Source organism: Marmota flaviventris, chromosome 19 (assembly GCF_047511675.1).
Source record: "Marmota flaviventris isolate mMarFla1 chromosome 19, mMarFla1.hap1, whole genome shotgun sequence".
Taxonomy (NCBI): Eukaryota; Metazoa; Chordata; class Mammalia; order Rodentia; family Sciuridae; genus Marmota; species Marmota flaviventris.
The window spans coordinates 1293977-1306039 of record NC_092516.1 but is presented as its reverse complement, the minus strand read 5'-3'; the positions used below and the strand labels follow the sequence as shown (position 1 = coordinate 1306039).

General features: G+C 58.1%; 1 protein-coding gene across 2 annotated transcripts in view; it reads left to right on the top strand.

Annotated features, from left to right (window-relative positions):
• The first annotated feature begins 2292 nt into the window (after positions 1-2292).
• Positions 2293-12063, top strand: part of Tmem114 (transmembrane protein 114) — a 13526-nt gene continuing 3755 nt past the window's right edge. For both annotated transcript variants that reach the window (XM_027940404.2, XM_027940403.2), the window contains exons 1-2: positions 2293-2512; positions 2792-2872. In XM_027940404.2, the coding sequence (XP_027796205.2) occupies positions 2293-2512; positions 2792-2872 (301 nt within the window). The remainder of the gene's footprint in view (positions 2513-2791; positions 2873-12063) is intronic.

Sequence of the window (12063 nt, the reverse complement as noted above, 5' to 3'; positions counted from 1 at the left end):
AGTAACAAGGAGGAAGACGTGATGGTGTTGGAAGAGTCCAGCGACAGGCAGGAGAGTCCTCCCTGCAGTCCACCACCCCATCCCGTCAACGCCACTCCCGCAGTTAAAGAAAACCTTTCACCTCCCCTGGCTGGGCACGCCACCACCCCAGCCCAAGCCCCTGACCGTGATCACGGGCCTCTGGCTTCCCTCGTTTCCCTCCATTCTGTGCTGCACGGTGAGCCCCCAGAGGGATGGAGGTTTTTAAAAACGCGAGTAGGAGCATTTCAGTTCCCTGCTCAAGTCCATTTAGTGGTTTGCGCTGAAATCCAAACTCCGTCCTGGAGTCCAGGTCTGTTCCTCTACTCACCCCGCCCCCCACTCCATGCCCTAGCCTGGTTTCCCTCCTCTCAGAAGGTATGTCCTTCAGCCTCAGCATCCAGGTCACTTCCACAGAGCGGCCAGCTGAGCCTCCCTCTGTCCCTTCCCCTGGGTGCTCAGACAGCTCCACGTTTGCTTAGGGATTCTCTCCCCGACCCAAGCAGAGCTCAGCAACTTTTGGATCTTCTAATGACGGTTCCTTAAGAATGTGTCATGCAGTATCTGGTCAGTGGTGCACACCTGTAATCCCAGCGACTGGGGAGGCTGAGGCAGGAGGATCCCGAATTCAAAACCAGCCCCAGCCACTTAGTAAGATCCTGTCTCAGAACAAAAAATGAAAAGGGCTGGGGAAGAGTTCAGTGGCAGAGTGCCCGCGGGCTCAGTTCCCAGTAGTGGGGAGGAAAAAATGTCACGATAGGCCAAGACTCTGACCTCCCAGTCAAAAGGGCAGCCTTCAAGGGGCTTCACTGCAGCCCCCGAGGCTGGCCAACTCCTGGCCTCTGGAATCCTCCTCTTTCACCCCTCTGTGCCACACAAGTATGAGAATTTTCTCTGTGAGCCTTGCCTTGAAAAAGGCGGGGCAGCTGCACCAAACACTTGTCAGGACAGGCCTTGCCGGGGGTGGGGGTTGTTCAGGGCTACATTCTTAACATGAGCCCCAGTGTCAGGCGCTAGAAGGCTCAAGAAGTATTCCTTAAAGGAATGAAGGTTTTATGCTGGTGAAGAAGATGGTGGAATGATAGGGACATTAGGGTTGATAAGAAGAGAATGGCCATGGTGGTACTGAGGAGATGGTGATGATGGGGGGTAGTGAGGGCTGGGACGGTGGTAGCTGGGATGGTGGAGGTGTCCTGTGGTGGTGACGTTTAGTGATGGTGGTGATGGTGGTGGTGGTGGTGGTGGTGATGGAGATGGTTAGTGATGGTGGTGGTGGTGGTGGTGATGGAGATGGTGGTGGTGATGGTTAGTGATGGTGGTGGTGGTCGTGGTGGTGATGGAGATGGTGGTGGTGATGGTTTAGTGATGGTGGTGATGGTGATGGTGGTGGTGGTCGTGGTGGTGATGGTGATGGTTAGTGATGGTGGTCGTGGTGGTGATGGAGATGGTGGTGGTGATGGTTAGTGATGGTGGTGGTGGTCGTGGTGGTGATGGAGATGGTGGTGGTGGCTATGATAATGAAGAGACTTTGGCGGCAGAGACGACAGATTTAGAGAATCGGGGCTACCCTGTTGCTTCATTGAACTTTTATAAAACACGAACCTGCCTTTCGCTCTTAGCAGCCCGGAGAGACCGCTCCAGGTGGGTTTTGGAAGCAGGGTAGTTGGAGCTGGACGGGGGCGCCCTTGCAGAGCGTCTGCAAACCCTGGCGGGACCCTGGGGCCCGCGCGCCCCTTCCCGCTCCCTCCCAGGATCCCCGTGGTGCCTGCGGGGCACCGCCCACGTCCAGGGGGCGTGGCCTCCGCTCGGTCCTCGGGCGGAGCCAGAGCTCCGAGCCGGGTGGGCGGGAAACTCCCTGGAGTAAAGGGTTGGAAGCGGGGAGCGAGGCGGCGGGGACAGGAGGCCGGGGGGCGGGCGGAGTGGGGCGCTGGGGGCTGGCGGAGCGGAGGGCGGCCGAGCGGAGGGCGCGCGGTCCGGGGGGGAAAGTGAGGCGCTGGGGATCCGAGATCGGAGCGCGGAGGCCGGCAGGTGGAGGTGGGGAGGGACGAGCCCGCGGAGCAGGGGCCGGGGGTCTGAGCGCCGGCGAGGGGGCGTCCGAGGGCGGAGCAGGTGTGAGCCTGGCGGCAGGTGAGGGTGCGAGGGCGGAGCCGGGTCCGGGTCGCGGTCGGGCTCGGGTCCGGCGGGGAGGGTGGGCTGGAGCCGGGAGCTCGCGGCGGGCGGCGGGCGCTGGCAGCGCAGAGGGGCCGCAGGGACGCGGTGGGGTCGGAGCTGGCGATGCGGGTGCGCCTGGGCGCGCTGGCCGGCTCGGCGGCGCTCACCGGGGCGCTCAGCTTCGTGCTGCTGGCGGCCGCCATCGGCACCGACTTCTGGTACATCATTGACACCGAGCGGCTGGAGAGAAGCGGCGCCGGCGCTCAGGACCCGCTGGGGACAGCCAACCGCAGCCAGCCCGAGTCTCTGAGCTCGCACTCCGGGCTCTGGCGGACTTGCCGGGGTAAGGCGCACCAGGGCCCCGGGCGGTGGTCGCAAACGCCCCCTGCGAGGGCCCCGGCTCACTGGGATCTGTTGTTGAGCGCGAACCCCTGCTCCAGCCCCAGCCCCCGAAGGCAAGGTCTAAGGGAGCCGGGGAGGGTGGGTCAAGGGCCCGGGCTCGAAATTCTTGCTGGAGCTGCCCCAGCCCTCCTCCTGCCCTCCCGGGGGAGCATCCAGGGCGACTGCAGGGACCAAGCCCTGGGCTGGTCAGCTTGGTCACTGATTCCTGTGTCCCATCCAGTGCAGAGCTCGTGCACCCCGCTGATGAACCCCTTCTGGCAGGAGAATGTGACAGTCAGCGACTCCAGCAAGCAACTTCTCAGTGAGTACCGCGGGGAGGTAGGTTGGAGGGGGAGCAGCCCCTGCCCAAGCTCAGCTCTGGAGCCTTTCTGCAAACAGTGGGACTGCAGAGCTGGCAGCTGGGGTGGCTTGAGAAGGGAGTAGGTTAAGACCAGGAAGCTGGACTCTGCCGCTCTGTCTGCAATGTGTGCTTAGGGTTCAGTCGTCAACACTGACTGGTGGATTCTGTGTGCCTGGCACCTTGCTGATGGAGGGTTAAGATTCAGTCCATGTGCTACAGGCGCTCAGGACTAGCTGGGAAGAGAGAGGTGGCGATGTAGTTTTCTTTTGGAATGGCGAGCAGCGTGAAGGGGCATGGGAAGCCCAAGCAGGCACCTAAACCAGCCTGCGAGCCGAACGTGGACGGAGAGTTCTTATCCCAGAGCCGGGGCTGGCCTGGCTGTGTTGGGGTGCTCAGCACATTATGAGGAGTCAGCAGCAGCCCTCCCCCGGGCCATCCTGTCTGCCTTTGGTGGCTGGCTCTCCAGTGCGAAGCCCATGCATGGCGCTCAGTAGGGGGCCAGACTGGCAAAGGAGGAGAGCGAGCTCCGCTCCATGAAGGAGGCTTGGGACCCGCAGGCGCTTCAGGACCTCCCCTCTGTCTCTCTCTGGTTCCTGCACCCGCCTATGATGTCATTAGCTCCACTTACGTGTTCACGGTTCCAGTGAGGAATCGAGGCCAAGGGAGGCGGCCTGGACAGGATCTGATGAGGAAAGGAGGACGGGGACCCCCAGACCCTGAACAGCGTGGAGAGCCTCAGGTACAGCTACTGAGGCTCGAGGATGGGACTCAGAATAAAGAAGCCGGGCAGGGTCCCTCTTCAGCCACAGTGGCCTTGGGCCACTTCCTGGAGCATGCCACCCTTCCCTGTCACAAAAGTTGGAATGCATTGTCCCCTGCACCCGGAGTCTCCCTGCTCCCGCCCTGCCAGCTGACTCCTACCCATAGCACAGGTGTGCGGCATTTTTCAGATAGAATCTGCCTCCCTCAGTAGACCGTGGACCCCTGAGGTCAGGGATGGAGTCTAGTTGTGCATTCTTGACACTTAACCCAGGACCTGGCATAGTGTGGTCATGAGTTTGCTGAACACACATAAGAACTATTTAACAACTGGCTCTCTGGGAAATAATAATTTTCGAAAAGCCCCTGGATTGCAGCATTTGCCAATTACTGTGGCATAAATACTTCACCTGTGGTGAATTTCAGGCTGCAACACAGCAAGCAGTACCTGGCTAAAAAAGTTCCCAGAACTGGCTCTTGTGAGATCTGTGTGACCCCCAGCACCCCTCTGTGTAAGGCCCCTTGGAGGGGACACCTCCCGGATGCCTGGGCTGTGGAAGATAGAGGACAGGTGGAGACTTCTCTTGCGATCCAGATGCATGGGGTGGAACTCTGGGTGCTCTTGGGGCACGGTTTCTAGCATCATCAAGAATTCCTGTATTTGACGTAAGGGAGATGAGGGTTCATCCGGCTCGGACCCTCACAGGAGCCTGACTGGCCCTGAAATCGGTGTCTTAATAACCTCTCTGAGCCTCATTTTCCATCTTGATCAAAATGAGCCATCAAAACCCTGAGGGGTGTGGTCAGGATTCCATGAAAAGATGAACGTCACCAGGACCTTGTGTGGTGCTGGGGTTGCACTGGGAGCTCCAGGTCACACGAAGGAGTGAGGTGACGGACACAGGCCAAGAGCTCAGTAGGTGTCAGTTCTCTCTTCTTAGCTGCAGTCACACCATGGAGTGCTGACCCTCTGGCAGGCTGGGTGCTGTCATGTAGCCACCATGTCCCAGGGAGGGGTAGGTTGCATGGCTAGCTGTCCTTGGCACGGGGCTGGCTTCCTTTTCAAACTTGGAAATGCAACAAGCCTGCTCATTCCAGGATTCAGAGACACAGGCAGAAGTCACATGGAGGGGCTCCACGTCCATTCGCCCTCAGATGTAGGTCTCATCATCTGGGCGTCACCACCAGCTAGCCAGCTGGCCTTGAATGTCCCGACACCCCTGAGCCCCAGCTCCCTCACGGGCAAAATGAAGGCCACTGTCGATCTCCCTCCTGAGGCTTCTGTGAGGATGGCACTGGAGAGCACCTTTAAAGACCTAGGGCAGTGCGCGGCCTCCACCTGTGGCCACAAGCAGCACTGCTGTTATTGCCGTGTCTCCTCCAAGAAGGAGGGCAAGCTGCCCCTTCAGACCGCAAGTTCATTGAAAATCACCCCCAGAGAGAGCTTTCCCCCCCGGAATCTCTTCTTCCCTCAATGCGTTTTGAGTTTGCTCCAAGTTCTTTCATTATGTGAAGGCTTTTACATAAAGGCTCCTTCAAGGAGCTGCTGCGGAGGCCAGAGAGGCCAAGCGCTGAGCGTCACTGCTCTGCGTCACCTCCTGGGCAATCCTGGGGGGGGGTGTATGGGAACAAACCTTGATCTCCTTCCTCCAAGAACCCAAGCAGGCCGACAGAGAGCTGCTGGGCAAACCCGCCTGGCCTCCCTGACTCTGTCGGACCTGGTGGTGCGGGAAGCTGAGCAGGAACATCAGGGTCACAAACAGTGTGCCCCACGCGCTCAGCGATTTCTGTCAGGTGGCAGAGCCGGGTTTCCAAGGGACGGTTCCCTGTCAGCAGGATCCCCCTTGCTCGGGGTTGCGGAGAGCTCTGGGGAGCCATGGGTTTGGCTCCTTGGCCAGGGACCAGAGGATTTGGGGTGGCTGGGATTTCTTCCAGCTCAGCACGGTGTGTGGAGCAGAGCCAGGCTCCCCAGCCAGCAGGGGACAGAAACTCAAGGTCACTAGTTTAAAGAAGAGGAGCTAGGAGCCCAGGCAAGGGAAAGGCTGAGCCCACCACCATCCAACCCCTCTCCCCTTGCCTCTGTGGGCTGGCTCTCTTCAGCCCCGGGGGCCTCAGCAGCCCCGCAGGAAGAGATGAGCCACGTCTCAGCAACTTCGCACACTTCCAGCCAGCCTTTCATTGGAGCAGGTGGGTCACATGCTTGGTGCTGAGCCAATCACTGTAGCCAAGAGGATGGGGTGTGCTGATTGGCCAGGCTGAGGCAGTGCCCACCTGTAACCACAGGGATGGACCAGCCTATAGCTGATGAGGGATGGGGCCTGGGGTCCCCTGCCCTCCACTCAGCCAGCCCTGTGACTTCTTATGGGTCAGCTGGTTCCATAAAAAGGCTTTTCTGGGTAGAAATGAGATCACACATGCAAAGCACCCCAGGATGCACACAGTAGGAGCTCAATTATTGCGTCTTTCTGCTTGGAATCATGTTGCCTCTCTGAACCTCAAGGTTTTCATCTGTAAAATGGAGCTAGTGATCACAGACCCACCAGACTCATTTATTTACTGAGTTATTTACCCCCACCCCCACCCCCCCAGCACTGGGCTGGCTGGCTGAACAGAACATGGGACCCGTGGCTGTTTGTCAAACATGGCTCTGAGCTCTCTCATGTGTCCATCAGCTCGTTTAATCTTTGCAACAGGCAGTACCCTTATCATCCCCAACTTTGCTGGTGAGGAAACCGAGACACAGATCAGTTAGATCAGTTACCTAAGTTTGCACAGCAAAACTGGCAGATCTGGGATTTGAACACTGTTTGCTTCTACCTTGTTAGAGCAATGCTACGCTTCTGTGTACATTAAGACCGGAGGCCTTGGCAGCCCCGAAGAGGAGCTTCGTGCCTGCTTTATTCTGGGTTCAGAGTCCTGCTACCTCACACTGCCTCCTTCCCACAAGGAGCAGAGATGGGCATTACAAAGATGGCTGGCAGGGACATCCCGGAGGCAGGGCGGAGGCAGGGCTGAGCCGGTGGGTTCCAGGCACCCCCAGGAGGCTGGCATTCGTGGACAGTGTGGCCCAAAGTGCTTCTCAGGGGCGCCCTGGTCTTTCCAGGTCCCTCCTCAGCTGCACCTGCCGAGAACCCATGAGGATGACCAGGCTGGTTGGATTGGACCAGAGGGGTCAAACGCTTGGCCCAGCACAGTGCGCCCGTGGCTGAAGCTGGACCCAGGTCAGCAGGCTGGCCTGGCTGGCCTCTGAGCAGGAAGTTAGGAATTACCAGTCTGGGTTTCTAGTCTTGCGGGTGCTGGGCTGATGCAGTAGCATGGAAAATTGAAATCAGCCCTCCCACGGTGCTGGGTGCAGCTCCAGAGTGGAAGTGGTGGGGGACAGAAACAGACAAGGGACCGGGGACATGTCGTGGAGTTAAGAGGCTGTCTGGGCTGGGAGGGAATGCTGGGTGTGAGTTACACACAGCTGGGCTGCAGGCGGGAAGGGTGGAGGGAGGGCGGCAGAGGGAGGGGGGCGGGTCCCCAGGCCAGAGGCCTGCGCTTCAGGCTGGCTGTCTGGAATATCTGTTGAAAACTAAGACCAAGAATTATTTTATATAATTCTACTTCTAGTGTTTTCCACGTGAGACTCCTGAGAAGTTACTGTGCCATATAAGAAACAATAAGATACAGCCTTGGTGCCCCTGGATGACACTTGTGTGTGTGTGTGTGTGTGTGTGTGTTAATCATTTTAAGAAATATTATACAGCCAGTAAGACAAGGCTAACAGGGTAGAACCCCAAGATGTGGAATATTGCAAGCAGGTTACAGAGGTTGTAGGCATTTATTATCCCTCCCCGAGGAAGCCATGTTATATAACTTTTCTATGGTATTTAACAAAACTTTAAGATGCCCCTTTATTTTGTGTGCCATTAAGACAAAAAAATACTATCAATTATGACCGAGGCAAAGGAGGGCCAACTTTCCTGTTTTCAGCTAAGTTAAAGCACGACCGAGCGTGGGTATAGAATTAGGAAAACATGTCGACATATAGAAAATAGAACACAGAAACAAGCCAGGCGAGTCCGCACCAAGCCGTCCCCAGAGGCCGCTCTGTAAGAGCTGGTGTTGGTCAACTGGGTCTCATCTGAAGTTTCTCTAGGAAGGTTTCACATGGGGTAAAAGCCCCCAAGAGGGCTGCCTGCGCCGGGCTTCTCATCAGCGGGCCCAGGGACCCCCTGTGCCTCCCACCACCCCTCCAGCCAAAGGAGCTGAGGTCACGTTGCTCCCAGTGCCTCCCGCTCCTGGACGGTGGCAATCTGTGTTGTCTTCTGTGCCCACCCGTCCACCTCTGAGCCCAGTTCACGCCTCCTGCCCTTACCTCGGGTCTCAGCCGGGACGCTTCCCCTCTTTCCTCGCCCCCACCCCCAGCTTGGCTGAGTGCCCCTCTCTGCAGCCCCACGACCCTGTCTGCCAACCCGCTTTGCCGTGGATTTCAGAGGGCCCTTCACAGCACGTGGGCAGGTGGCCTGGGTTCCTGGGTCTCAGTCTGTGAATGGGAATTAAAGCTTGTTCCTGGTGGAGTCGGCAGGATGAGAGGAAAGGAAGGAACGCTCTCTTGTCCTCGGTGCAGTGCTCACCGTGGCTCCGCCAGGCCAGCGTCCAGGGTCCAGTCGACAGGTGAGGAAACCGGGCTTTGCAGAGATGGTGCTGTGCTCAGTGGGAGGCGGAGTCAGGATTCGAATGCGGGACTTGGCCGACTCCTGCTCTTTCCATGTCACGGTGCATCACGGAGACCATGAAGGCAGCGAAGGACAGCCCTGTCCTCAAGACAGACTCAGGGACAACTATTCACCAACATTTAAAAAGCCACGCCCCTCCCGGCCCCATAGGACCATGTGTTTCTGAACCTCCCTGGAGTCCCCAAGTCACGGTGACACGTGGAGTCAAAGTCGGTGGCGTGGTGGCCCTTTGGCGGCTGGTTCTGGAGCCTTTCTTCTGCCAGGGCTTGGATGGCTCTGTTTCTGCCAGGAGCTGAGCATCCTCCCCCACCACGACCTTCCGCCATGGCGATCTGCCTCACCTTGGGCCAGCGCTGGAGCCAGAGGACCACGGGCGAGATCTCTGAAACTGAGCCAAAATAAACCTCCCCCCCCACGAGTTGTTCTTGTAGGTGTTTTGGTCCCAGTGGTGAAAGGCTGATGGGCACGACGTGTTGGTCACAGGGAAATACAGATGTCCCCTGGCAGGAGCGTCTCGTTTCTGTTCCTCGTGGGTCTCTTTCCCCTGACTTACTGCAGCAGAGCGTTTTTGAACTGAAAAGATGCCCTCACTTGGGCATCCACGTTGACCTTGATGAGACGCCTGTCATATTATCATATTATCAATCCTGTATAATAACCACAGCTGTCATCTCCTGTGCCGCTTATGAGGCTCCTGCTGTATACCATACAAGACAGTGGGGAGGGACATGGTGCCACCTGCAACCAGATGTGCCCACGTCCTCAGCCCCAGAACCTTATTTGGAAGAAGCGCTCTGCAGACGCACTCGGGGATCTGGAGACGAGATCATCTTGGATGCTCTGGGCGGGCCCTAAATCCAACGACAAGGGTCCTTATACGGAGAGGAGAGAAGAGGAAGTGGAGACTGCAGTGGTGTGGCCACAGGCCCAGGCGGGTCCAGGGTCCCTGAAGCCACAGGAAAGTGGAAGAGGCAAGGGAGGCGTTCCCTGGAGCCTTTGATGGGACTCGGTCCTCTGACACCGTGGTTTCAGAATTCGGGCCTCTGGGACTGTGAGGGAGTAAGTTCCTGTTGCCTGCTAGCCGCCCAGTTTATAGCGGCAGCCTCATTATCATAGAATAGGCCCCTGCCAGGCCCCCTGTCCCCAAGGCCCCGGGGTGAGGAGGTGTGTCTGCTGGTCTCAGGTCCAGGACCCTTTCCTCCCAAGACCACCAACAGGGAATGGCATGAGACTGGAGTCCAGGAGTCGGGATTCTTGCTTCCGAGTCCGCTGCTGTCCCTGTCCCTGTCATCCCTGCCCGGCCCTCTGGCTCGGCTCTTGGACCTTTCCAGTTTGCAGACTGTGCACGTTGTCGGCTCCCCAGGAAATGAACCTCGAGGAAGAAAGCGCTGGGTCTCTGGCCTTGGGTTCCTCCTGCCCTGCCTGACTCCATCGCGCCCTCCCCTCCTAGTGCCTGGGACAGCCCTTGGCCCTGCTGGTGTCCTCAGCCTCAGACCCCCAGGGACCATCTGCAGCTGGACAAGTGGCTCACTGCTCATTGCAACCAGGTCGACACGCACCACGAGGACTCTGGGCGCCTCAGACACAGGTTTTTAGAGGGACCAACAGGACCAGGGATTTGATGGGTGGTTTTGGGAGGGTCCAAGGAAGCAGGGTTTGGTCTGACTGGGCAGTGTCAGAAGTGGGGACAAACAGCCTGTCTGTAGGGAGGGAGACCGAGCAGGACCAGGCAGCCAGCCCCTGTGCTGGGGAGGGGCTTTGGCCTCTGAGAGGCCGGCAGGCCTTGATTTGCCTGTGACGTGGCCTTGCCTGGCTTCCTGGGTCATGCCCCATGACCTTGTCAGGTGGTGCAGCTCTTGGAGGTCACATCTAGGACCCCGTGGCTGGCTATGGGCCCAGAGCCCTCCCAGGCCTGGGGCTCAGCCCCGGGTTACAGAATCCCTGTCTTCCTAGGAGTTCAGAGGTTTCCATGCTTCCTGTGGGTCCCCAGGGCCACCCTGCACCTGGGCTTGGCTGGAAGCGCTGCGCCGGAGGGGCTCTTTGACCCGTTTCCATCCCTGGGAGCCTGGAGACAGGGTTGCAAACTTGGGTCATAACCTGCCTCGGCCGTGGCTGGAAGCTGCCGGAGCTTGGCACTTGTAGGCAGCAGGTGTTGGGTGTTTGCTAAACACAGGGGTGGACACAGGCCTGACCCGCTGTCCTGGTTGGCCTGACTGCTCCTGGTGTATGCTGCGGTCATGGTAGATGGCTTAGTGACTGCCGATGATTATCTGGCTCTCAGAGTGTTTGGTTTGGGTGATAAGCCCTGTGTGTGCTCTGTCTACATAGCCACAAGGGAGCAACTCTCTGTGACTTATGCGTTTTTGTGTGCTGAGCTCTGTGTGTCTGCTGAATTTAATAAGTCCTCGGCAGTCGGCAGGCAGGAGTTCTCATCTAACCCATGAGGCGCAGAGTGGTCTAGTCGTTCGTCCACAGTCACACAGCTTGTATGCCCTATTAAGTGGTCTTTTGACTGATCACCCTCACTCCAACCCCACAATGATATCCCAGCACCATCCAAATATCCCAGTTCCCAGAAATCTGTCACTCTGCCACATCCACACTCTAAGCACATTCTGAGATGTGGTTTGAGACCGGTGCAGTTCGCAGTAGAACAAAACTTGGAATCGATATTCATGTTCCACGACTGCGATTCTGGAAAAAAAAGAAAGACAAACCCAAACAAAAGAAAGAATATGACTTCACACATATGCACACAGAGCTCGACCAGATTTCTGCAGGAGATTGTACAACCCTCCCCTGGGGAGCTGTTCATACCCAGACATTTAATTGAATGTGTAGGTCAAGTTGGCTCGAGGGGTGTCTGGGGAGCTCCGGGGGGCCTGGAAACCTCATTAATTTCTACATGAGAAATGATCCCATCTCTCAGCTGCTGACGGGGATGGAGCCGCGCAGGAGCCTGAGCTTGCGGGGCCAGGGTCACACTTCAGCAGCTGCACTGAGCCGCTGGTTCTTCCTTGGACAGGAGGAAGGAGGGCAGCCATGCCGTCTAGGCCACGGTGACAGTACTGCCATCTCTGGTGGTCCCGGGAGGGAGTTTAGCCTGGTTTTCTCCGCCTGCCAAGGCTGGTGGCTCTTTGGGGACCTGAAGACAGAGCGGTGTGGTGGAGGCCGGACGGCTATCTTCACCATCTTTATTACTGTGGACGGGTCAGTGCGTTTTCTGTTGCCCCTGACAACCCTCCCTGTCCAGTAGGTTTTAATGAAGAAGCTTATTGTGGCTCACATCCTGTAGCTCGAGGTCCAGGGGCCGCCTCTGGCGATGGAGTCTTGCCGGCAGAATCCGGTGGCAGCCTGTGTCTGGCCAGCTGACCTTGCTGTCCTCTTGCTGTCCCAAGCTGGGGGGGGGGGGGAATTCTATCTCAGGCTCCACCCTGACGGCTTCTCCAGTGGCCCCAGGCCCGGTTCCAACCCGCTGGCCGGATTACACCACGGGGGCCCTAGAGTCCCATACGCCACCGTTGTGAGGGGTCCCAGGCCACCTGTGTGACTATCTGCCTGTGGCAGGGCTCCTCCCTTGGCGGTGTGCTGAGCCCCTGCTGCTGACCCCTGGCTCCAGCCCCTGGGTATCTGGTCACGAAGAGGGATGTCCAACCACCGCTTCCCCCAGCC